The following is a 25,485-nucleotide window of genomic DNA, read 5'->3' as shown; positions in this document are numbered from 1 at the left end:
CTTCTGTAGCTTTCACAGAGTCGAGAAGCTCGCTAGCGCTGCAAGAGTGGGAGAGCAGTATTTGCAGCAGAAGCGTGAGCAGAGCTTGTGGCGGAAGCTGTGCAGCTCAGGTCACGATGGCCAAAAAAAGGCAGGGAATTATTGTCTGTAGCTTTCATGGGAGCCCAGGATCAACAACATGGAAAAAGTGGCAGAAGCTGTGCGGCTCAGTTCACAATGGCTGAAAAACAGTGGGGAATTGTTGCCTTCTATAGCTTGCATGAGAGCCCAGGACAGACAACATGGAAAAATTACCTAGCAATGCAAGAGCGGGAGAGCAGAGTTTGCGGTGGAAGCTGTGCTTCTCGGTTCATGGTAGCCAAAAAAAGGCAGGAAATAGTTAGATAAAAGAGTAGATAGAAAGACGAGAGGACATACGAGGTGGATTCATAGTACTAGGAGACAGGCAGTGCACCATATTGCTCCGTCTGCTGGCAGTATGGCGTCTGCTGTAGCTTTCACGGAGGGAGGAGTGAGTGATGGCACACACCCAGAAACACCTGCAAGAATGTTTTTGCCTCATCATGCACTGGCAGCTTAACCCACAATTCCAATGGGCGGCAGGAATTGTGGGATAGCTTTAGTGGGGACACACAACACCGAATGTATAAAATGGCTTCCAAAAATTCAAATAGAATAAGTTTGAATTAATTTCAGACTGTAGACGTACCCTAAGATGAAAGCTTATTATTTTACAGAAGTTAGTAATTTAACAGGCACACCTAAATAATTAATGTACTATGAAGAAAATAAGATTTGCTATTAGCATGCAAGTAAGCCCTACCAGTTGCTGTCAGTAAGCTGCAGTAACCAGTGCTAGAGAGGGAGGAAGAGAAAGGCTTTAAGGAGACAAATGACAGTTATCATGTGTGTTTCACACTTAGTACCTAAATAGAACCTGTTCCCCTAAAAGGCACCCAAGTGCCCTCTAAAATATGTGTATATGGATTTTCTGTGTATTTTCCAAAGTGTACTTTTCTTGCATATAAAACTTCATATGATGGATAAAAATGCAGAGACAGTATGTATAGCACAAATATAGATATATGAATATAGTCTGGAAACTCAAAACTCCTATTGCCCTGCAGGAAAGGACATTCTCTTTTATAGGAATTCGACGACAGACAATGAAATTCACCCTACAAAACAAAAATCCTCTGCAAAATTAATGGAACTTTAAGACTTCCGGACTTCGCAGACAGATCTGCAATATTATCTATTAGTTATCGCTGTTTCTACCAGTCCAAGTACTACTTGAATTACTGTGTAATGGTGAACTGTTTTCTGATTAAGTAAACTGTGAATAACCAAACACATAGCTGAAACAATACATTTCTTTTTAATCATACTAGTACAGGCTATTTTCCATTCATTTTCAAATTACATTCTTCTTCACTTGAAACTCAGTAAGAGAACAATAGCTTACACAATGTTGCCAGCAGAAAGCTAACTGAAACACTTTCCACATTACAGACAATGAGGATACCTCCCCCAATATACGGCAATGATCAGCCACATGTGTATGAATAATTAAAGGGTTTTTTTTAATTAAACATAAAAGTACTGAAATAAATTTCAGGGCTTGATTCAAACTTTCATTTACACCAGTGTAAAACAAGAGCAATTCCAGTGCAGTCATAAGAGTTGCAGCATTGTAAAACCTATGTAAGTGAAAGCAGAATCAGACCTTGAATCTCTAATTGATGCACACTGTTTTCAGTATTTGTTTGTGATCATGCTTCTTCTCCAAATCTACTACACAGTGCACTAGGACACTTGGAATATAAATCACAAATAAAAGACAAACATAGAAATGAAGAATTTGACACTGATCAATTTTTTTTCACATGCAAATGATTATAAGAATGTTTGACTAACATCTCATTCCAGTGCAGACATGCAAAGCATGCAGGAAGAAAATACTAATCAAGACGTGCACTTTTCCTCTGAAAGGCAACCACGTAGATGATAGCACAGAAGAGAAAAGGCACTTACAGTTGTTCTAGAGAGGCAAGTCCTTTAAATGCTTGCCTGTCAATTGACTGGATTTCATTCTTGTACAAATAGCTGAAACAAGAAACAATCAGTAATATTAGTACACAAACAAGAGCTACATTAAGGTGGAAAAGAAGAATTAAGTCGACACATGAAGACAGTTTTTCTACTACATATTAGAAAAAAACAAAACAAAAACATGTACACACTCAAAATGCTTCCTGCTTGAGAATCCATTCCCCAGGCCACCAGAAAGGCACAGAAGACTCGGGGGCCCTCTCTGCCCTGACACTGACAGTTGGAGGGCCTTTGGCCTCTGGGTGCTACCGTGCCCTTTTGGAGGTTCCTTTGCCCTCATTTCCTGACAGGTTCTCAATGGACGGGAGTGTTAGTTTGATTAACTGGATATCCCAAAGAACACTGAGGTTGCTTGCAGCATCCTGTTTTCTTTAAAATATTTGGTTTGAACACTGAACCAAACCAGTGCTTAATTTGTGTCAGGGCTTGGCAGTTCATAGCCCCAGCATCTCTGGGCTTGCTGCGTCAGTTATGAAAGTAAAAAAAAAAATTGCTTTAGCCCTGGCACCTCTATCATTACAAATTTAGCACTGGACCAAACTGTTAGATTTTAATGGAAATCTATTTCTCCTTCACCAAATTCAGGTAACAAAAAGGAGAAAAATTATACAGTGTCTCTGCAATAATCTGCCAGCTTTTAAAATATTCAAAAATAAATACAACTCAGTATCTTTGTATAACGGCATTAAGATAGCAAAAATAAATAATTTTTCCCTGTATGGGACATGGATGCTAGATATGTTGCATTGATATCCACGCTAGTACTACCCAGAACCAATGCATACAGAATACTAAGTTGTGTCTATGTGCCTTGTATTCCTCCCCAAGAGGATGAAAACAAACAAGTTGCTGGATGAATCTGAGCAACTGCTAAGTACCCCCAGGATATACACAAACTTTGAACTCATCTCAATTTGAGGTTCTAGAAGTTGGTACATATTCTGTCTAAATTATATATTTAAGAAGGGAACAAAATAAACTTTTCACGTTAACATTGATGTTTCAGTGTTCTATAAAACATTAGCACTGGTGCACTCCAAAAATCAGAGGATCAAAAGTCTCCTGTCACTTACACCAAAGAAACCCAGTATGTCCCATGAAGTCAGGTTTTGGACATAATTAATTGAATTTGTATTCTGTTTCCTTCATTAAGCAGCTTCTCTGTGTTAGATGAAGAGATGTTTCCCTTTTTACTTTATTAAGAGACATCTTTTTTTTATCTTATTGCAACCTACAGTTGTTAAGTGAGGGAGGTGATGTTATTTCAATTAAAATGTTTAAGCAATATGAGGATTCCTCCTCCTCTTTTCAGGAGGAAGAAATTTTGCTGTTATCCAAAAAAGAAAGGCTCTTGTGTGTGCTTAGAGGATTTCAGTCAAGCAAACCGGACTAGACTGGATTAGACAAATGAAGATGAAATGGAGTGACTGGTGTCATTTGGTCATGGGCATGGAAGTAGCAAGCATGTGTTGAAGGAAGGCAGAAGCATGCATTTTGTGTGCATTAGAGATTGACTTCTCAATCTGAAATTATCACACAACACATAGCCAGAAGAGTAGAGGGGAGATAAAAAGTCAAGAGACAGACTAAAAACCATTGTTTCATGAGGTTAATATCTGATGATTTGTGGGGCCAATCTTGTGATTTTGGGGGGACCTGACTCATGATTTTTGATCTCCTGAGGTTGGCAATACTAGAGTCAACACAAGGCAACTCAAAAACACTTGATCCCAGCCACTAGAGGCGTTTCCAAACTTCAGCATACTGGGAAGAGAGGCGAAGGGAAGACACAATCCTTCCCCCGGGGTAGCCTTTCCTGCCTATTGCCTAGACCTCCCAGGGCCCCATGGTAAAACTTCACTCCAGGTCTTACTTCAACTATCATTTTCTCCAGGCTGAGCCAGGATCATTATGCCAAGTACTCAGCTGATCCCATTCCATCATGTACCCTCTCTGGAGACTCGAACTTTGAACAATACCTGGGGCTTAAATGGCCTATGTCAGTAAGACATGTTTACTGCACCTGCACATCAGCACTCTGTTATATGATTTTTTAAATGCAAAAATAGGATGTGACATTAACAGAGGGGGAGACAGAAATTTATTTCAAGTAGTAATAGAGCAACCTAATGAACACAAACCCGTGAGGAGACAAAACACTAAATATCGCCCAAAAATATGTAACACTCTCACTAAACTCCAACTGTGTCTAATAACAGGAACTTTGCAAACACTGCACTAGTTAAAAGTGTAATTAAGGACAGAGTAATGTATCACTTAACTAACTATAAATTCTGTAAACTGTTATAACCTATAGCCTATTAGAACTTTATAAGGGATGAATAAACAGTTATTAGTGACTTGTGGATATACTTTACTAGGATAGATAGTTTTGGGGAACACAATTCTACAGTTAGTATTTGTTTGCAGTAGCAATTACAGTGAGGTGTGCACTTTCCATATACTCAGGAAAAGATGATCCCTGCCCCAGCGAGTTCACGGTGTTGGGATGGACAGCCGACACACAGACAGAGAGAAGGGGAATAACAAAAAGGATTTTACTATATATCAATAAGATTCACTACAGGCAGCCTAGAAGAAGTGGATTTTCATGTGAGACTTAAAAGTGGGCGGGATATGGGCCTTGCAAACAAGTTCAGAGCATTCAAGTAATGTATAGAAGGTTGTGTAAAGAAAGCCATGGAAGTGATTGTTTGAGAGATTGACAGACATGTGGAAAAAGACAGCAATGTCAACGGAGGGTGACAAAACTTGACAAGCGAGTATAAGTAGGGAAGAGCAGATGAGTAGCCACCAGAGAGATTCAAAGAGGGGAGTGACATGATCAGCTCTTCAAACAAGGAAGATAATAGCAGCAGCTACATTTTGTATGAACTGGTGAGGGACAATGTGTGTATTCTAAGGAATCTAGAGAGGAGGATCCTTAAGAAGTCCCCCAAGCTTGTCGTCTTGGTATTACATTTTACTTCTCTCTCCTTCTCTACCTATTCCCCCATATTCAAACTTTCACTAAATCTTGCCACTTGTTCCATCTTAATAGTTCCAAAATCTGTCCCTTCCTCACTGCTAAAACTATTCTCCATGTCCTGATCATTATCTCCTTGATTATTGTAACTTTCATATCTGGCCTTAGACCTCTCACTTCTCTCTCAGCCAGCATGCCCCAAATTCTCTGCAAAAATAATCATCTCCCACAATGCCGAGCACCTCAGCCCCTGCTTTGAACTCCCTGAATGGCTTCCTGTCTACCAGTTCATATTCAAACTCCTTGTCCTCACCCATAAGGGTTTTGGGATTTTTTTAATCTTATCACAGCTACATTTCTACTCACATTTTCCCCCGCACACTTCCATATCTTTTTATCTTGCACCTCTTTTTTTCCAGTGCTGTACATTGTGCCTGAATAGTTTCCCTGTCTGCATCTGGCAAGCTATTTCTGCTGAGGGTGAGGAAGGAATTTTCCCCACCAGGGCATTACACAAGTCCTTAAATATATTAAAGGTTTAGGGGTTTTTTCTTCCCCGTCTTTCTGTGTCACTGCTACTGTCAAGTCAACCCAATAATTTACCAGAAGTGAACAAAGCATATACATATATAATGAATAACACAGCACAGAAAGAATAAAACATACTGTGTATCATTTATTTAGTTAATAAATGAAGACAATATTCTAGTCTTCATTTTTGACTGCTGTGTTTACATTCTAGGGTACAGAGGGAGAGCATGCAGCCAAAGTAATATACAGTTACTGCAGGGCAGAATAAACACATGAATTAGCTATGCTATGGATAAGGCCTAGGTTACCTATGATGAGGTGTTCTGGGGGGAGGTCTGGGGGTTGCACATTGGCTAAAGAATCTCTACCAAAAATTAAGAATCTGAAATTGAAATAAAGGGCTTCAAAGCAAAACAAAGCCAGTTGTCTAATAGCAATAAAATTTATTTTGTCCTACTTTTAGAATCAGAATTTGACGTTATATTACCACCTCAGACAATGTAGCATCACTGTGTGAGAGAGATTGTGGCAATGTAGTGGTCATTGATTTAAAAAACAAAATAAATAACCCCAGCTACATACCTACCAAAAAAAGTGTACTTCTTTTTATGAAACAGGAAGGATAGAACATATAGAAAGATTCCTTTCTAAATGCTTAATATTTTTGGTATATAGAAAAAAATCCAAGTGCCTACCTGTACTCTAATTGTTGCTCTTCAAGGTGTGGGTGCAGACATGTATTCCACCGAGTTATGCACACACCCAGCATACGAAAGCTGGAGAACTTTGCCTAGCACTGTTCGAAAGGGTGGTGCTCATGCCTTTTGGCCCCATAATCCTTCTGATTAGTATTTAAGGGCAGCCCCACTCCAACTCCCCTCAGTTGCTTCATACATCAAAAGTAGATACTCTGATGCAGAGGGAACAGAGGGTAGGCTGTGGAATACACATTTGCACCACAGTTGCCAACTCTGACTCGGTTAATAAGCACTACGACTTTCACAATAAGCCAAAAACCAAGTTAATCTCAATTCAAAACAAGGCCAAAACAAGGCAATCCCTAAGAACTCCAACACTTTATGTGACTAGTGCAGTCTGCGACTGTGGTGGGCCCACTCTGCACCCCTGACTCTCTCCCTACCTTGCCCCTGCTTGTCGGGAGCCAATAAAAATGAGAAGCAACAAGCTACAAGCCAAACAAACAACAAGCCAAAAACTAGCCAATGAGCAATCCACAAGTTAATTAAGTCAAAAACAAGTCCAATTTCTGTGTTTTTCCCCATGGGTTTGTCATGTTTGATCTGCACCCACATCTCAAAGAGCAACAGTACAGTACAGGTAGATAACTGTTTTTTCTTCGAGTACTTGCAGACATGTATTCTGTTCAGGAGACTTGCAAGCTGTAACTAATGGAGTTCGGGCTTGGAGTCTATGTCAAGAAGGACTGCAGAACTGCTGTTCCAAAGTTTGCATCTGATCTAAATGTAGTCATAATAGCGTAATGTTTGGTAAAAGTACATATGAAAGACCAAGGAGCAGCCCTGCAAATGTCCAATATCAGAACATCATAGAGGAATGCAATCAATTCTGCCCAAAGAGAGGTTATGAGCTTATTTGAAAAGGCCCCAAGCATAGTCCGAGCTATCCCACATGCCATAATAATGCAGAACGATATCCACCTGGAAACAGTTTGCACAGAGACTGCTTGGTCCTTCATGCAATCTACATCAGAAATAAAAAGTCAAGGTGATGAAAAATGGCTTAGTTCTTTCCACATAAAATGCCAAGCTTCATTTCACAACTGAAAAACTAAGATGCTGTTCATCTGTGGTCAAGTGAGGCTTGGGGAAAAAATACAGATAAGTATATTGCTGGATTGGAGATGAAATTGTGACACCGCTTTAAACAAAAACTTAGGATGTGGCCCCAAGATCACCCTGTCTTAAAAAATAATTAGTATACAGAAGCCATTAGGGCCTACAACTCTCAAACTCTCCTCACAGCAATTATCATCACAAGAAAAACTGTCTTTTGGCATTTGAGAGACCAAGAACAAGTTGCCCAGGGCTCATATGGAGGATCCATGAGGACAGCCAGCCCAGTACTAAGATCCCACAAAGGAATCACTCTCTTAAACAGTGGGAAAGAGACAAATGATCCCTCTCAGAAATCTCACTACTATAGAGCTCAATAAAAATGATTCAGTTCACCATGTAAGTTTAGCTCAAAACAGGTTTTAGTCTTATAAGAATGTATTTAGTGTTTAGATGCTTGGAAATGCTTGTAAATTGCTGCACGCATTAATCTCACTTGTTATGTCTGTATTCCACACTATAAGAAAATATGTAAGTTTGCTTTATAACTTTGAAAATGAACTTGTGAACCGAGGTTTGGGAATTGTTGTCTCCCCACCACACACACACACACACACACACGCACACGCACTCCCCTATGCAGAAGGACTATCAAAACAAGATCAGGCATCAAGGAACACCACAATATAAAGGATTGGTTAATGGCCCTATCACATCTGGGAAATACTATGGGCAGGATCTTCATCCTGCGGGCTTGGAAGCTGAACGAAGGATATAAAACCCAGTTACAGGAAAATGTTCTATATTCTTGGCTGTTTGAACTATGACAGGGCCAGAGATTCTAATTGAGGCTGAGTTCCCCTGGAACCACCCTGGAAGCGGCGGTCAGTAAGTCCCTCGGCCTGCATCGCTTCCAGCAGCTCTCATGGTCCTGGAGCAGTGAACTGCGGCCAGTGGGAGCCGCGATCAGCTGGACCTGCACACGGGGCAGGTGAACCGGACCGGCCCGGCCCGCCAGGGGCTTTCCCTACACAAGCGGCGACCCCAGTTTGAGAAATACTGGTCTAAGGGGACTGTCTGTGACTCCATGGTAAGACTATTACAGGGATGTAGGAGTTCACATTTGTTACTGGCTTGGTGAAATCTAATTATAGAACAGCCAACAGTTTGGGGTGTCTGGCTTGTTTTTGACAGCCTGTCTGAGGTCGGCAGTCATGGTCATGAGCCGCTCCTGGTGTGACAGCTTAGTTAACTGAAACCTGCAGGCCACTCTCTCTACACTTTTACCATGTAAGCAACTGCTCCATTCTGACACATTAACACCAGATTAGCATCAGTACTGCTGACAAATCTTTTGGCTGCACTATAGCAGTGTCTGTTTATACTGCATTCAGCAGTCAACTAAAAACAAAGTAAAAAGAGGCTTATTAAAGGCTACGTTAAACAATGAAGAGAGGATTTTAAAAAAGAATTCTGCTGACAAAGTCCTGTTATTGATCAGGAGTCCGCTGCCAAGTTTCATCTTATTCAACTGCCATGTCACATCCCTAGCTTTCAGACAGGAAGAGGAAAAGGAAAGAACCTTGGTCTGGATATTATAGACTCCAGATCCATAGGATCTGAACAACAATGGAAGACAGATATATTGGGGAACCTCAGGTGGGAATAATTTTAAAGTGTTTGTTTTCAACCTTTCATTGAAATTGTTATGTTCATCATTATCTCAATTACTGTACACCTTTATGATAGAAACAAACACCAGAAAATAAGTAAAGTTAAAAAGTATATTTGTATAACAGATAGTGCTGAAACTGACTTCATCATGTCACCTCATTGGGTCCTCCTCTTCTTCTTCCAGTTTTATAATTAATAAACAATGTTTTTTATTGATTTACTTAAACAAACAACTTGGAATGAAATCAGTTTTAACACACAGATGGCATATGTGCATAGATATATCTAAGCAGAATATGTGGGGACAATATATAGCTATTTCATAGCTGCATCTACGATACCACAAAATTTGAATTCGTATATTATAATTCAGGGGTCGGCAACCTATGGCAAGATGATTTTAATGGCACACTGCTCCTTCCGGAGTCCTGGCAGGCAGCAGTGTGACATTAAAAATCCTGCCCAGCCCGGCCTGGCCCGCTCTTCTCCGCCCTCCGCTCCCCCTGCCCCTCCCCGCAGAAGCTTGGTCCTGCCGGTTCCCCTACCTCTTCCCGTAGTGTGCTGGGTTCCTGACCCTCCTCCATCTCTCCGTCCCTGCCGGCGGATCAACTGATGGCACTTGCAAGGGAGGAGGTCGGGAAGGAGCAGAGTCAGCATGTTCGCTGCTCCCAGCAGAGGCAGAGAAGAAGCAGGGACAGGGCCTTAGGGAAGAGGGGGGTGGAATGGGGCATATCCACTCCAGCACCCTGACCTGACCCCCCACACACAACACACACACACACACACACACACACACACACACACCCCTTTCCCACCAGGATCCATTGCCTGCAGACAGCCCTGCAGAAAGTCTCCGGGGTGAAGCTTCTTGTTCCATCTGCCTGGAATATTTCCAAGAGCCAGTGTTTATCCACTACAGGCACAACTTCTTCCGGGCCTGCAACAGCCAGTGCTGGGGGGAATTAAAAACAAACAAGCCCTCTGGCCTGATTCCCCCTCACACACCCCCATCTCTCTGCCCTGAGCCCCAAACACACCCCAGGTCCACGCCCTGAGCCCTGTGCCCCGCACCTCCCCCAGCCCCTGCCCTGAACCCCCTCATACACACCCAACCCTCTCCTTGACTCCTTCACCCCCCCATGACCCCAGCCCTGACTCTGGCACCCTCACACATACCCAGCCCCCCCCCCCGAGGCCTGACTCCACCACACACACATGCTAGCCCTCTGCCCTGACCCCCTCACACACACCCTGCCCTCTGCTTGACTCCTTCACCACCATCCCCACAATACCAGCCCTGACTCTGGCACCCCACACATACCCAGCCTCCCTGCCCTAACACCTGCACCCCCTCACATGCTCCCAGCCCTCTGCCCTGACTCTTGCACCCCCTCAATACCCAGCCCCCCAACCCCATGTACCCCCACATCCTGACTCTTGCACCCCACACATCCCCACCCCCACCCTGAGCTCCTGCACTACCACCACCACCACATTCTCACCTGCACCCCTCGCACCAAATGGGAGCTGCCCAGGTAAGTGCCCCACAGCCAAACCTCCTGTCCCAACCCTGAGCCCCTCCCTCATTCTAGCTCCTGGCCAGACCCTTCACCCCGAGCCCTGTGCTCAGTGCACTCCCACCCTCAGCTCAGTGCAGAGAGAGAGAGGAAGAGAATGGGCCAGAACCAGGGAGAAGGTAGGTACCCACTGTATGTGGGCAGGGCTGGGACCCCGGACCAGCAGCGGGCTGAGTGGGTCCAGCAGCCAGGATCCCGGCTAGCAGGAGCCAGCGGATGGAACCCCTGAGTGGCAGTGGGCTGGGGTCCCAGCCACCAGCCCTGCACAGCCTGCTGCTGGTCTGGGGTTCTGGCTGCCAGACTCTTGCCACACGGGGTCCCAGCTGCAGACCCTGCTCAGCCCGCTGCCGGCCTAGGTGAACAGACCCCCAGACCAGCAGCTGGCTGAGCAGGCTGGCAGCGTAAGATCAACATTTTAATTTAATTTTAAATGAAGCTTCTTAAACATTTTGAAAACCTTGTTTATTTTAGAATACAATAGTTTAATTATATAATATATAGACTTATAGAAAGAGACCTTCTAAAAAATATTAAAATGTATTACCGGCACGTGAAACCTCAAATTAAAGTGAATAAATGAAGACTAGGCACACCACTTCAGAAAGGTTGCCGACCCCTGTTATAATTATACAAATTTGAATTTTTTCAGGATTTTTTTTTAATTCACAAAGTAATTTTGAAAAGGGTGCAATGTCAGAGTGTTTAAGAGTGAAGATCATTATTTCTATACAGTGTATATGGATAGGTAGATTATATTCAATATCTCAAAGGCTGCAAAAGTTAAGCTTCTCATACTACACAAATCAGTACTGGAAGGACCAATTCCAGAGGGAGTATTCATGGGAGAAAGCTCAGTATCCATGCCAGTTTTTAGTTGCAGGTTCTGATTACACGAATGGGCCAATATTTTATTGACTATCTTTTGCTATTTTCCTTAAATTAGAAGAAAATGGTGCATACATAACCTAAATAACTAAAGAATGTTAAACTTGCATGGCACAACTGTTAAAATTGCTATAAAGCTTTGACAAGCAGCAGTGAAAGCATATCCGTACATAAGATTTTAAATTACCCTGTTTAAATTGTTTACTTGGTATAAAACACAATGTAGGAACAAAAACAACTAGAATGGAAAATAGAAAACATCTTTTGGAAAATTGCACAAATCTGGAAGAGGTGTATGTGAAGTATAGGAAATAGTACCATAGATTTTCAAAGGATCCTATGGATTTGGACTCTGAACTCCTTTAAAAATCCAATCCTTAAAAGATGTTTTGCAAATCTTGACATAGATTTCTATTGTAACTAGCAAGTATTTTCAGTTAGTATCAACTGTGCCTGGATTCAAACCAGCAGTATTGCTGTGAAAAGCTCAGTATTACTTTAGCAAATGCCAAACCGTCTATTTATACTCCATCCACAGTAGTAGAAATCACATTTACGATTTTCAAAAGAGTGTGACACCTGAGAATGTGAATAAAATTAAATTATGTTTGGTTTTTCACCATTTCTGAAGTCATGTTTAATTCACTTTTGATATAAAAAAGTCACAGTAACTTACAGATATTTTAGATTTTCAAGGTCTTCAAATGCCCCAGTAGGTATTCTTTTAATCTGATTGTTGTTTAGAAGCCTAAAAAAGAAATGAAAACAGTATGTTTCTTAATTCATAAATTGTTAAAACAATTTTCAACTGAAAAGAACCCAGAATGCCAGGGTGTCTGACTGAAAATGTATACGAGCCAAGCATCAAAAACTAGATTAAACAAAAATAAACTAATGGCATATCAGCAATTGCTACCAGAAATACACAGTGATGAATCTGTGCCTTCTCTGTTTTAAATCCAAATGTGCTTAACTATTTCCTTACAAAATCATGTGCTTAAGTGCTCTGCTGCACTGGGGTGAAAGTGAAATCCTTAAAGAACTGAGAGAGAAATTAAAGAAAAGCACATAAAATCTAAATAATCTGGTTTCATGCAGTACTGAGAATGGCAAGAAGGGGGAAAACATCTTTTCCCCAAATGCTACTGTAGATTATGGGCTGGAAGAGGAGATGCTGCCCCTCTGGATGCCTACACTGAGCTTTTCCAGCCAATTTCTAGTTTAAAAAATGCAGTGGTGGAGAAGCATCTGAACTTGGCTATAACTGGCTGGTCTAGAGAATCCGATGTTACACATCCTTAGAGTTTAAAAAACACAACACAATTATGAAAAACTGTTAATATGCAGTTATATATTTTTCATATCTTTAATAAAATATTGGGGCTGTCAATGTGTTTTCTAAGGCCTCTAAAATTCTAACAAAGTGTTCAACATGTCTGAAAACAAACAAAACAAATAACAAAGACACGTATATTCATTCACAATTCGGTTAAATCTTGCTAGCCATACTCAGGTGAATAGTCCCCTTGACTTTTTAAGTACGATTAGCAGGATTTGGCACATAATCTAAGAAAAATCGTTTGACTGAAGGTGGAAAAAAGTGTCTTCAGGGACCAAGGGAAATAACTTACAGTGTGTTCAGGTTTTTAAGCCGTCTAAATGCTCCAGGCTGAATTTCTTTAATTCTGTTAAACCGTAGATCTCTGTGGGGTAAAAAAACAAAAACACATCAGTATGAAGAACATTACTGTGGGTCACCATTTTGGCAAAGGCTCTTCACCTTTGTGCATAATTCATAGCTCAAGACCAAACAGGAGGAGGGTGGGTGAAACTCATTTGAAACGAGGGCTGAACAAAAATGGATACAGTCAGACAATGTGGTCTGTGTAGGGTGGTATCCAAGCTAGGTTATTAAGCCTTTGAATAGTAGCCATTAATCATGAAGGGTCTTCGCTTCCTCAGAGGGCCATCTCCTAGAAGGTGAAAACTCTACTGTTTTTCTTTGGGTATGTCTACACTTCGAGCCAGAAGATGTAAATTCCAGCTTCAGTTGTGATCGAGCTAGTATAGGTAGTCTCCTTGAACTGGAATTTAAACATTCCAGCTTGAAGTTTAGATTTATCTTTTTCTTCAGAAACTGTTTGGGAAAAATGAGGAAAGAATGGGAGAGAGAAGATAATAAGGAAGGACAATAAGGAAGACAAAAGAAGAGTTGGTATAAGGACAGCCAGAGAGGCTGCCAGTCTGGCCAGCAAGGGGATTGTTTCAAGAGACGTAAACTATTCACATCTTATTTATCCCCCAACAACAAAGATGAAAATGACTTATCTAGTGTAGCTTATGAAAAGTGTAACTATAATTACATTAAACAAGCTGTTTTTGTTTTAATCCCATTTTCTCTGTTTTTAATAAATGATGTTTTATTTAAATTATTGGAGTATAAAGTATAATATAAAGAGAATATCAAAGAGAAAAGAACCATGCTGACGGTTAAGTGTTTCTGGAGCCTACATTTTGCCATTTAGTCTCACGCAAGAGCATGGAAAGAAGAGTCTGCTCCCAGTAAGCTGTGTTGCCATCAAGCTTCACCATGCAAACAAAAAGGGAAAGACTAAGAAGGAGATGGAATTTGTGGTGGTGTAGGTCACACTATTGTTTTTCTGCTCTGACAATTAATAGCTTCAATCCACCTATTAAAAGATATCATATAAATACATACATCACAATCATCTCACTCCTTGAATCAAAACAATCACCTCAGTTGAAAAATATATATAACATTTTAATTATTTTAGATATCAAATCCCCGAGCTAGGTCTTAAACTAATCGGGAAAAATCACAGAACAGAAAAGCCACATTCAGCCGTCTGCTACACCCATCCTATTGCATTGACTGAGATTGTACATAATCGAAGGCATAGCTTAGCCCAAAGTCTTTTGCAAAGGGTATGCTTAAGCCAGGGGTGGGAAAACTACGGCACGTGGACTGAATCCAGCCTGCCAGCCGTTTTAATCTGGCCCTCGAGTTCCCACTGGAGAGTGGGGTCTGGGACTTGCCAGCACTGGGGCACTCCAGCTGAGGAGCAGGGTCAGAAGCTGCTCCGCACGGCTCCTGGAAGCAGCAGAATGGCCCTCCTCTGGCTCCTATGAATAGGAGCAGACAAGGGGCTCTGCTCTGCATGCTGCCCGCCCCAAGTGCCACCCCCACATCTCTCATTGGCCGGGAACCACAGCCAATGGGAGTTGCAGGGGCGGTGCCTGCGGACAGGACAGTGTGCAGAGCTGCCTGGCCGCATCTCCATGTAGGAGCTGGAGAAGGGACATGCCGCTGCTTCTGGGAGCCGCTTGAGGTAAGCACCACCCAAAGCCTGCATCACCTCATCCTCTCATGCCCCAAACCCCTGCCCCAGTCCTGATCCCCCTCCCACCTTCCAAACCCCTTGATCCCACCCCGAAGCACCCTCCTGCACCCCAAACCTCTCAACCCCAGACCCATCACAAAGCCCTCATCCCCAGCTGGAGTCCTCACCGCCCCCCGGCACCCCATCCACCACCCCAGCCTAGAGCCCCCTCCCGCATCCTGAACTTCTCATTTCTGGACCCACACCAGATCCCACACCCCAAACAGAGGCCTCACCCCCTCCCACACCCCAACCCCAATTTTGTGAGCATTTATGACCGCCATACAATTTCTATTCCCGGATGTGGCCCTCGGGACAAAAAGTTTGCCCACCCTAGCTCAAACCCTTATTTTTCATGAACCAAATCCTTAAATTCTTACTCAGTTTTTACTCAGCTAAGCAGAGTCAGTCTGCAGACAGCCCATAATAAGGTAGGATGAGTTGTGCCTCTCTGTTTTAGGGAGCAGCCTACTTTGTCTCTGTTTTGGGTTGCTGTGTGTTACGTTGCTGGTGTCCAAGAAATAAAGTAGCATCACATTGCAAACTTCCAGCAAGAGTATTTTATATTTTTATCTAATTTATCTGTTTGTATCTGTTTATATGCCAGGAACATAACATAAAATGTTATCTTTATCTCAAGACATTCCATACAGACACGTTCTAGTTAAATTGCATGTGTACATAACCGCTGCCATCTTCACCAGAAACTGAATGAGTGATCTCTAGAGCTAAAGGCACACGCTGCTACAGCTTCAGCTAAAGATCTCTGATGAGAGCTGAAGCACTCACATCTTTTGTTGATCAGGCAGACATAAAACATAAACTGACTGACCATTAGATCATACTTCCTTTGACAAAAGGAAGCTCATCCTGAGACCTGCAAGTGTTTAAATCCCAGAATAAATTCCCACTAACATCAGACACTCCGAGGATTTATCCAGGGACCTCCAAAGGTAAACAGCCAAGTGCTAAACAGCTTGTGCTAAACAGCCAAAATTCCTTAGTTATAGCTTTAACAGGTCCATACACTCTGTGTATTGGCACAGAAAGGGACTTGTAAAACACACTCACCAGTGTGTTACACATACAATAATTCCATTTTTATTTTTTTTTTTTTGCAAAATATATTATTTCATTGTAATTTAGGTAAAAATAACACCGTACTTTCAATGCTTTTAATTTTGAGTAAAATTTGAAAAGTGCTTAAGTCCCACTGTTGGTCAATGGGATTTAGGCTCCTGGGCTTCTGGGTCACTTTATCCCTTTAAAAGAAGCACCTGTGACCAAAGTCAACATTTACCCAAAACAAACACAATGATCTATATTTAGAATGGGAAATTAGGAATCAGCGTTCAACCCTCATCCAGCAAGCAAGTATGTGGTTAATTTAAACATGTTAGGTAAGCATTTAACCCTCTGAATCAGTACCAGAGCACTCAGCACAATGCAGGAGCAAGCCCTTAATGTAGTAACTCAAATACCACTGTGATAACTATGGATAGGTAATCTTGACCACCATAAATACACATTATTTGATGTGTTAAGATTGTTTACCCTAGCTACTGCTATAGTTTCTATCTGCATATTAATTTCTGCAAGACTGAACAACAAGTCAAGCAGAAAAGCATGGCAACTTCTTTCATTCTGTTCAGTAGTTTTCAGAAAGTGCCATGACAAACAAATCACGGTGCATCTTACAGTGCCTAAAATTTCTTTACAGTCAGATTCTTCTGGCATCTTCATGGAATTATGTTTCATTAAAAATTATGACCATACAGTTCTGCAGAAAAGGACCTGGGAATTACAGTGGATGAGAAACTGGATATGAGTCAGCAGTGTGCCCTTGTTGCCAAGAAGGAAAACAGCATATTGGGCTGCATTAGTAGGAGCTTTGCCAGCAGATCAAGGGAAGTGATTATTCCCCTCTGTTCAGCACTGGTGAGGCCACATCTGGAGTACTGCATCCAGTTTTGGGTGCCCCACTAGAGAAAGAATGTGGACAAATTAGAGAGAGTCCAGCAGAGGGCAATGAACATGATTAAGGGGCTGGGGCACATGACTTACGAAGAGATGCTGAGGGAAGTCGGGTTATTTAGTCTGCAGAAGAGTGGGGGGGGGGGGGATTTGATAGCTGCTTTCAACTAGCAGAAGAGGGTTTCCAAAGAGGATGGAGCTCAGCTGTTCTCAGTGGTGGCAGATGACAGAACAAGAAGAAATGGTCTGAAATTTCAGTGGATATTAGGAAACATTATTTCACTAAGAGGATGGTGAAGCACCGGAATGGATTTCCTAGGGGGGTGGTGATCCCAGTTCCCTGAGCCTCTCCTCATAAGTCATGTGCTCCAGCCCCCTAATCATTTTTGTTGCCCTCCGCTGCACTCTTTCCAATTTTTCCTTCTTGTAGTGTGGGGCCCAAAACTGGACACAGTACTCCAGATGAGGCCTCACCAATGCCAAATAGAGGGGAATGATCACCTCCCTTGATCTGCTGGCAATGCCCCTACTTATACAGCCCAAAAAGCCATTAGCCATCTTGGCAACAAGGGCACACTGTCGACTCATATCCAGCTTCTCGTCCACTGCAACCCCTATGTCCTTCTCTGCAGAACTGCTGACTAGCAATTTGGTCCCTAGTCTGTAGCAGTGTCATAACATATTTCCCAGATTTGGACCTTAGCGTCCAAAATATGGGTGTTAGCATGAAAACCTCCAAGCTTAGTTACCAGCTTGGACCTGGTAAAGCTGCCACCACCCAAAAAATTAGAGTGTTTTGGGGCACTCTGGTCCCCCCAAAAACCTTCCCTGGGGACCCCAAAGACCCAAATTCCTTGAGTCTTACAACAAAGGGGAATAAACCATTCCCCCCCCTCCCTTCCAGATGTTCCCTCCCTGGGTTCCTGGAGAGATACACAGAAGCAAGCTCCATGAATCTAAACAGAGGGGCTCCACCCTCCCCGTTTCCAGTCCTGGAAACACAAGTACTTCCCTCTTCACCCAGAGGGTATGCAAAGTCAGGCTTAGTAAATCTAACACAAAGAGATTTTCCCCCTGACTTCTTCCTCCCACCAATTCCCTGGTGAGTTGCAAACTTAATTCCCTGGAATTACCACTAAAGAAAAACTCCAGCAGGTCTAAAAAAGAAAGCTTTATTAGAAGAAAGAAAAATACATAAAAATGGTCTCCCTGTATTAAGGTGACAAATACAGGGTCAATTGCTTAAAAGAAATATGAATAAACAGCCTTATCCACAAAGAATACAATTTAACACATTCCAGCAACTACACACATGTAAATACAAAAAACAAACAATATAAACCTACTGTCTTATCTCTTTGTACTTACAACTGGGAAACAGAAGATTAGAAAGGCAGGAGACAGAAAGATCACTCTCAGAGCCGAGAGGGTCAGACACAAGACAAAGAACAAAGAACTCAAACCCAAACTTCCCTCCACCCAGACTTGAAAAAGTCTTGTTTCCTGATTGGTCCTCTGGTCAGGTGTGTTTTGTTACCCCTTTCCAGGGGAAAGAGACATTAACCCTTAGCTATCTGTTTATGACAAGCAGTGCATGGGATTCTTCCATCCTAAAAGCAGGACTGTGCACATGTCCCTGCTGAACCTCATCAGATTTCTTTTGGCCCAATTCTCTAATTTGTCTAGATCCCTTTGTATCCTATCCCTACCCTCCAGTGTATCTACCACTCCTCCCAGTTTAGTGTCATCTGCAAACTTGCCGAGGGTGCAGTCCTGCCATCCTCCAGATCATTAATAAAAATATTGAACAAAACCAGCCCCAGGACCGACCCTTGGCACACTCCGCTTGATAACGACTGCCAACTAGACATGGAGCCATTGATCACTAATCTTCAACTACTGCAAAATACACACACACACACAAAACAAACACTCACACTGAAGGCTCTGGACCTTTAAATCATCAGCCAAAGCCAACTGTCAAACATGAAATTTTTCTAGTAGAATTTGGCAAGCTCAGCAACCAGTTCCAATTTTCTGTCCTTCATTATAAATTAAATAATGAAAAGAATTCAACATGTAAAGTCTGTAATGTTGTATGTTACAGAAGTTGTCTTTTATAAATGCATTTAATGCCATTTTGGTTGGTCAGGTATATATATTAATTTTGCAATAATTATATTTTTCTGAAAAATAAGCATTAGAGTCTTCCACTACAAAATCAGATACAAAGAATAGTACCCCAAAAGGATACAAAATGTCTTCTTTGTCTAAACTACAGTCCATCCCCATTGCCATGTATTAGAAAAAAAGTTACTGCAACAAACCCTTCAAAGCCTCCTATGTGAAACCCACCCTCGATCTTTCCCTGTTGCCCCAAACTAAAACCTCTCAGCCAGCAATCTGTTTTGTTTTCTTCTGTCTCCCTCTCTCCTCTTCTAGAGCCTGACCATTAAAGATACTGAGCAGCCTTAAATCTCACTGACTTCTGTAGAAGTTGAAGGCACTCGGAACTCTGCAAGATCAAGCCCCTATAGTATAACACAAGTATAAATGCAGTGTTCAGAGAGTCACATAGGAGACTGCTTAGTCTGCATTCTATGCTCCAATATGTGCATGTAATTTGGATAAATCTATATCTGAGTGATAAAAGTTCCTAAATAAAAGAAAACCCATCAGTTCAGGTGGAAAAAAAGTAAATATGCATCTTGTATTTTTTAATCATTGACTGAAATTCTACTTCCATTTTCATTTTTTTATGATGTTTTAAAATATTAACAGTTTTTTTTTAAAAAACAGCAGTGTGTGTTGGACAGCAAAACAGAAAAGCTGCGCTCTAGTTAGTTTTGACACTGGTGACAGGAAAATATGTTCTTGTAAATTTCGCTTCTTGGAAAAAGCAAGTTCATCTGTCACTGTTTAGGTTTGAGTCTTTTCTAAGGGCAACACTGTGGAAATATAATTTTAAAATATAAAACCTTTTAATAATATTTTTCCTGGCCAAATTAAATGCAAACCTCTAAGCGTATATTAGAGAGCATTGTGTAGATATTACCAACAAATGTGATCTAATACCCCAGTGGTTGATGGTCAGTTCTTGAAGTTCTAGAATGTACAATGTATCGCAATGCTCAAGCTGTCATTGACTATGTAAAATTATGCAACTATAAGTTAAGAGGGAACCCTACCATGATGGAGCAAGTTACAGTCTTTAAAATTATTAGCATGCTTCAAGGGAAAGGAAGACTTCCTCCTGATATTTATCATCTTAAGAATAAAAGTGTGCCAACTGTGAGGCCTCCAAGAGCATTTACGATTTATATACAGCATCAGTCACTGTTGCAATATGTTGACTCTAATAATCAGCAGTTTCCATGCCTAATGATTAGCACAGTGATTTTCAACCAGGGCTGTGCACACTCCTGGGGGTACACAGAGGTCTTCCAGGAGGTACATTAAGTCAGCTAGATATTTGCCTAGTTTTACAACAGGCTACATAAAAACCACTAGTAAAGTCAGTACCAACTAACATTTCAGACAGACAATGACTTGTTTATACTGCTTTATACACTATAAATTGAAATGTAAGTATTCCAATATTAATATTCCAATTTATTTATTTTATAATTATATGGTAAAAAAGGAAGAGAAGGTACACAATTTTTCAGTAATAGCGGACTGACACTTTTGTATTTTTATGTTTGATTTTGTAAGAAAGTAGCTTGTAAATGAGGTGAAATGTTGGAGTACACAAGACGTATCAGACTCCTGAAAAGGGTACAGTAGTCTGGAAAGGTTGAGAGCCACTGGATTAGCAGACCAATGTATCTAAACAAAACCATAAGAACTAACCACCTGGAGTTAAAAGCTACGTAAAGAGATGTACCTTGCCTCCAGATCAACAGACTGATTCTATCACAAATGGAGAGTGAATTCCAGACCTGAGACCATGCCACACAACCACTCGCCCTCTGCCCTGAAATTCAAAATCTACTGTCAGCAGAAATACTTCTACAGTTCTCATATTCCAGAACGGCAAGGTAGCAATGCCTGGCTATACCGAAAGAAGGACAAGAGACATGATATGGATTTAATCAGGCTGCAACTTTATTATTAGATGTCTTGGACTACCTGGTGGATAAGTAAGTGTACAGTGCAGACAAAGCCATGTTCATTCAAATAGCTACCCAGGGTTTCCACCAGCCCCCTTTCATTTTCCATCCTGGTCCCCCAGTCAGCCCATAACTTGGACCTTACCATCCACCTCTCTCCCCGTCATAGTAGGCTTAAGATGAGCCATAAGAAAGGGAGGGAGTTGGCTCTCTGCAATATCAAACCCCCAGCCCTGTTCCATTAACCAGCATCTCTTTTAAGTCTCTTACCAGGACATTTATCTGGTCACTGGATGCCTTCCCTATGGAGTATCTGCACTGGACATCTGCCCCACACTTGCAAAATAAATTGCAACAGGGAGCCTAACCACTTTTCTCCTCCCATATAGGTCCTCCCTAACACCTGCTGTGGGAAAGGCAAAAAAAAATCCCACTCCACCAAAGCCAATATGGTGATGACAGAAAAATTCCTTCCCAGACCCTCTACAAAGGAGCAACTAGTGCAATGCCCACAGCAGGACCTAAACCAACCCAATATTTGCACCTCAAGGGTGGGTGGGTGGGAGGGTGGGTGTTGCCTTGCTTGCTGCATGGAAAAAGGGCTTCCAGTTCCCGGGATTCCACCTTTTAAAGGCTTCAGCCTCACATTCCCAGAAGATGTGTCAGTTCCACAACGCCCTCATCCCGTCCCTGTCCCCCATCCCGGTGCAGTACGGTGATTATTCGTAATCATCAGATGACATTGCTAGTTCTGTTTATCTGAATGCATAGAGGTGGCCCTTGGAGAGAAACATAACAAACCTGAGGCCACACAGATTCCAGTCTTAGCAGGCAGGGAGCCTGGGACCTCCTATTTAGAGCCAGGGCTCTACTATTTAAGCAAAAGAAAAATTCTTTTACATGTAAAAAAGTAGCGAATTATATAATCTCATTCTGTAAGGGAGGGGAACATAGAGGCTCAGGCCTTTACTGAAAGATTAAATTAAAAACTAAAAGATTAAATAAAGAAATAAAGCCTTGTTTAAGGCACAGGAAATTACATCACATTAGGGCTGTGGGTGGGGAATATATCACCACACTATTGTGCTACACAATAAATTCTCCAGGTACCAAATGACTGAATTTAAAAACCAAACAACTGTTAAGGCTCATGTTAAAGATATTTTGTTTCGTCTTTCACTCCAGTAGCAGTAATCTCTATTAGTGAAGAGACTTTTTTAGTCAGAACAAAACTTTTATACTCAGGCAGTAGTATTATTCAATTTAATTAACATAATTTAATTCTGTAATCAGGAAATTGCTTTTAAAAATATTTACATTTAACATTCTTTTGATGTAAGGGGTTTCTGTTTGTTTGTTTTTTGTGATTTTTAAAAATCCAAGTCTGCCTTCCAGTAACTGGAAAACACATCGTCTAGAAGATGTGTATACAAGGGAGGAAATTAAGGCTTGGAATTTCATTAAGTACAACAGAGTGCACTTGGTTTACTTTAATAATTGTGTTACTTTAACTAGATTAATCCAAATATTCTTTGCAGGGTTTGCATGTGCTTGGTTTTTAAATACTCTTTTGATTAACCAAAGTAAGATAAAAGAATGAATAATGTTAATATGATTACTAGAAGGTAGTGCTCATAGTGAAATGTAGAAGCTGGTACAATGGGAACCTTGAATCTGCATTCTTTCTGTGATGAACTGTGGTCACAGACATTCAGGCACAATGGATACCAGTACAGATTGAGCTCTGGAACGAAAGCACCAAAAACCCCACCTCCCTATCACTTGAGATAAATTCTGTTAACCATCAGTAAGTAGCAGACACTTACTAACTTGAGGCTAATCCAAAAGATGGAGTCTGAGGTAGGGTAAAGGTACAGCTCCTTGGCAAGAATCCCAACATCCTCCACCTTTACATTAGCTGAGGGTGAGAAGGAGCAGAACAGGGCTTCTAATCAGGGTGTTGCTCCTGGAAATCATTGGTTTGACACATACTTTTCAGTCTCTGGCTAACATATGTCTCACTAGCATTCATCAAGGCCTAGCGGGTGGGCCCTGAAGTGGGCCCAAAAAAAGGAGCTGGAACCTGGCAACCATCTCGAGGGGAAGAATTGCCCCACGCAGACCTTTTCTCTCCTCCAGCTCTCTCCCTCCCTTTATGGGATGTAGGAGAACGCCCTCTCCCCACCCTTCCTTACTTTTTAGCCAATACCGGGGATTAGAGTGACCAGACAGCAAGTGTGAAAAATTGAGATGGGAGTGGGGGGTAATAGGAGCCTATATAAGAAAAAGACCCCAAAATCAGGACTGTCTCTATAAAATTGGGACATTTGGTCATCCTACTGGAGATGGGGATCGGCGCTGGTCAGAGGTTGGTGCCAGACACAGGTTGGTGCCAGCGGCACACTCTGCCAGGAGGCTCTGTGGTGTTTGGAGCAGAGTCTGATCTCATCAGCTCCGAGTTTGGTGGGAGGACTGACTCCATAAGGAATGCTGAGAGATGAATGTCCGAGCCTTTTTGGTTCACGGCCTGAATCTCTTGCATTTGCAACACTTATCGCTTATGTGGGTTTCCCCTAAACATTTCAGACTGCTTCTGTGGGGATCCCTGACTTGCATAGGTTCCTTGCAGAAGTCACAGGCCGTGAAGTCTGGGGATCGGGTCATGCCCTGTTCCTAGACTAAGTCCCATATGGGACTAATTAACTATTTCTAACTTAACACTAAGGGAACTATTAACTCTACAACTTTTAACAACTATATACAACAAACTCATTACCAGGCACAGTTGGGATAGGAAAGCTTGCTGAGGAAGGGAGACATTCCAGCATCGTCACTGGTGGTAAGAAGGAACTGAGGGATGGGGGAGCTAGTGGTGCACGTATACCGGTGCATTTGCATGCCATTCCAGAGGGCGCCAGAGCCAGTCCCCTATGGATACCACTGAGGGAAAAACTTCTCGCACCAGTGTATGTGGCAAGCACACACACCTATAATGAAATGGTCATGAGCAAGCACTCAAAGAAGAATCTAATTGTTATGAAGTATCAGGTGTTAGTCTGTATCCACAAGGTTCCACCAGACTCCTCATTGCTTTTCTGATTGTTATGGTAAGTCTAATGCAAATCTCTAAAGCAATCAAAAAGAAAAGGAAAATCATCGGGTTAGAAGGGGCTGCAAGGGTCATCTAGTCCAGTGGCTCTCAACCTTTCCAGGCTACTGTACCCCTTTCAGGAGTTTGATTTGTTTTGAGTGCCCCATGTTCCACCTCACTTAAAAACTACTTGCTTACAAAATCAGACATAAACATACAAAAGTATCACAGCACATTTACTGAAAAATGTCTTACCTTCTCATTTTTACCATATAATTATAAAATAAATTGGAATATAAATATTGTACTTACATTTCAGTATACAGAATATAGAACAGTATAAACCAATCATTGTTGTCTGACATTTTAATTTGTACTGACTTCGCTAGTGGTTTTTATGTAACCTATTGTAAAACTAGGCAAATATCTAGATTAGTTGATGTACCCACTGGAAGGCCTGTGCATACCCCCAGGATACATGTACCCCTGGTTGAGAACCACTGACTTAGATTTACCCTCTGCCAAGATGCGGGATTTGTATTAAATGTGTATTAAATACTGCTTGGTGCATATCCATCTCTATATGTTCCACTGGCCAAATCCTGGCCCCATAAAATATCCCATGTAAACCATCCATATAGGGGAGTTCTATAGGACTTGGGCAGTGGATGACAGACCAAATCCTCCCCAGGCAGGAAGCGGAGCCACACTGGACATGTTTGTGTTTAGCTGGTAGATCCACACAGTTGTGGAACCAGGTTCCCTAATTTTCCACTAGACAGATACACAATTCCCTTATCTGATACAGTAGAAAGAGCTCCTCCTCCCCACATCACATAGTCCCCCAGCATCATGGCTTCACCATATCAATTGTTTTCTCTATTGGGCCCTGCTTGCCTCCTGAATGTTCAGACTGGTGAATGGTGGGAGGGAAGCTATATACAGCCAAGCAAGAAAAATCCTCTGAAAGGAGTTCTCAGATCAATAAAAACAACAAGAAAAAACTTCAGTATCAGAAATTTGGATACTCTAACTGACATGAATAAAGGATGCCTTATGCCATGCTGATTTATTGACAGATAATGAAATATATTTGCTATGACACGTGACTTATATATGAGTACATTATTTGCAAGGAATCAGGACTTCAGCAAAAATCTTTACGGTGATAAACGTATGGTATTTATCATGAAACAAGTTTGGTATGTTCTTATGGAAAGGTAATGTAAAGAATCAGGAAAGTTGTTATTACACATAGTGTTCTCATCAGTTAATGAATAGCACACTTTAAACTGCATGCAGTTGTTCTTCAAATGAATTCTTTCAAA

At 41.7% G+C, this 25,485-nt stretch overlaps 1 protein-coding gene across 2 annotated transcripts in view; it reads right to left on the bottom strand.

Moving 5' to 3' along the window:
• PXDN (peroxidasin) overlaps positions 1 to 25,485 on the bottom strand; it is a 165,026-nt gene that overhangs the window by 102,282 nt on the left and 37,259 nt on the right. The window contains exons 2-4 of one of the 2 annotated variants that reach the window (XM_030555520.1): positions 13,211 to 13,282; positions 12,256 to 12,327; positions 2,035 to 2,106 (exon numbers count right to left, since the gene is read on the bottom strand). In XM_030555520.1, coding sequence (XP_030411380.1) covers positions 2,035 to 2,106; positions 12,256 to 12,327; positions 13,211 to 13,282 — 216 coding nt within the window. The remainder of the gene's footprint in view (positions 1 to 2,034; positions 2,107 to 12,255; positions 12,328 to 13,210; positions 13,283 to 25,485) is intronic. The other variant, XM_030555521.1, reaches the window with a different exon arrangement.

Source organism: Gopherus evgoodei, chromosome 3, assembly GCF_007399415.2.
Source record: "Gopherus evgoodei ecotype Sinaloan lineage chromosome 3, rGopEvg1_v1.p, whole genome shotgun sequence".
In the NCBI taxonomy this organism is placed as follows: domain Eukaryota; kingdom Metazoa; phylum Chordata; order Testudines; family Testudinidae; genus Gopherus; species Gopherus evgoodei.
Note: the sequence above shows the minus strand (reverse complement) of the source record. Positions and strands in the feature narration are given on the sequence as shown.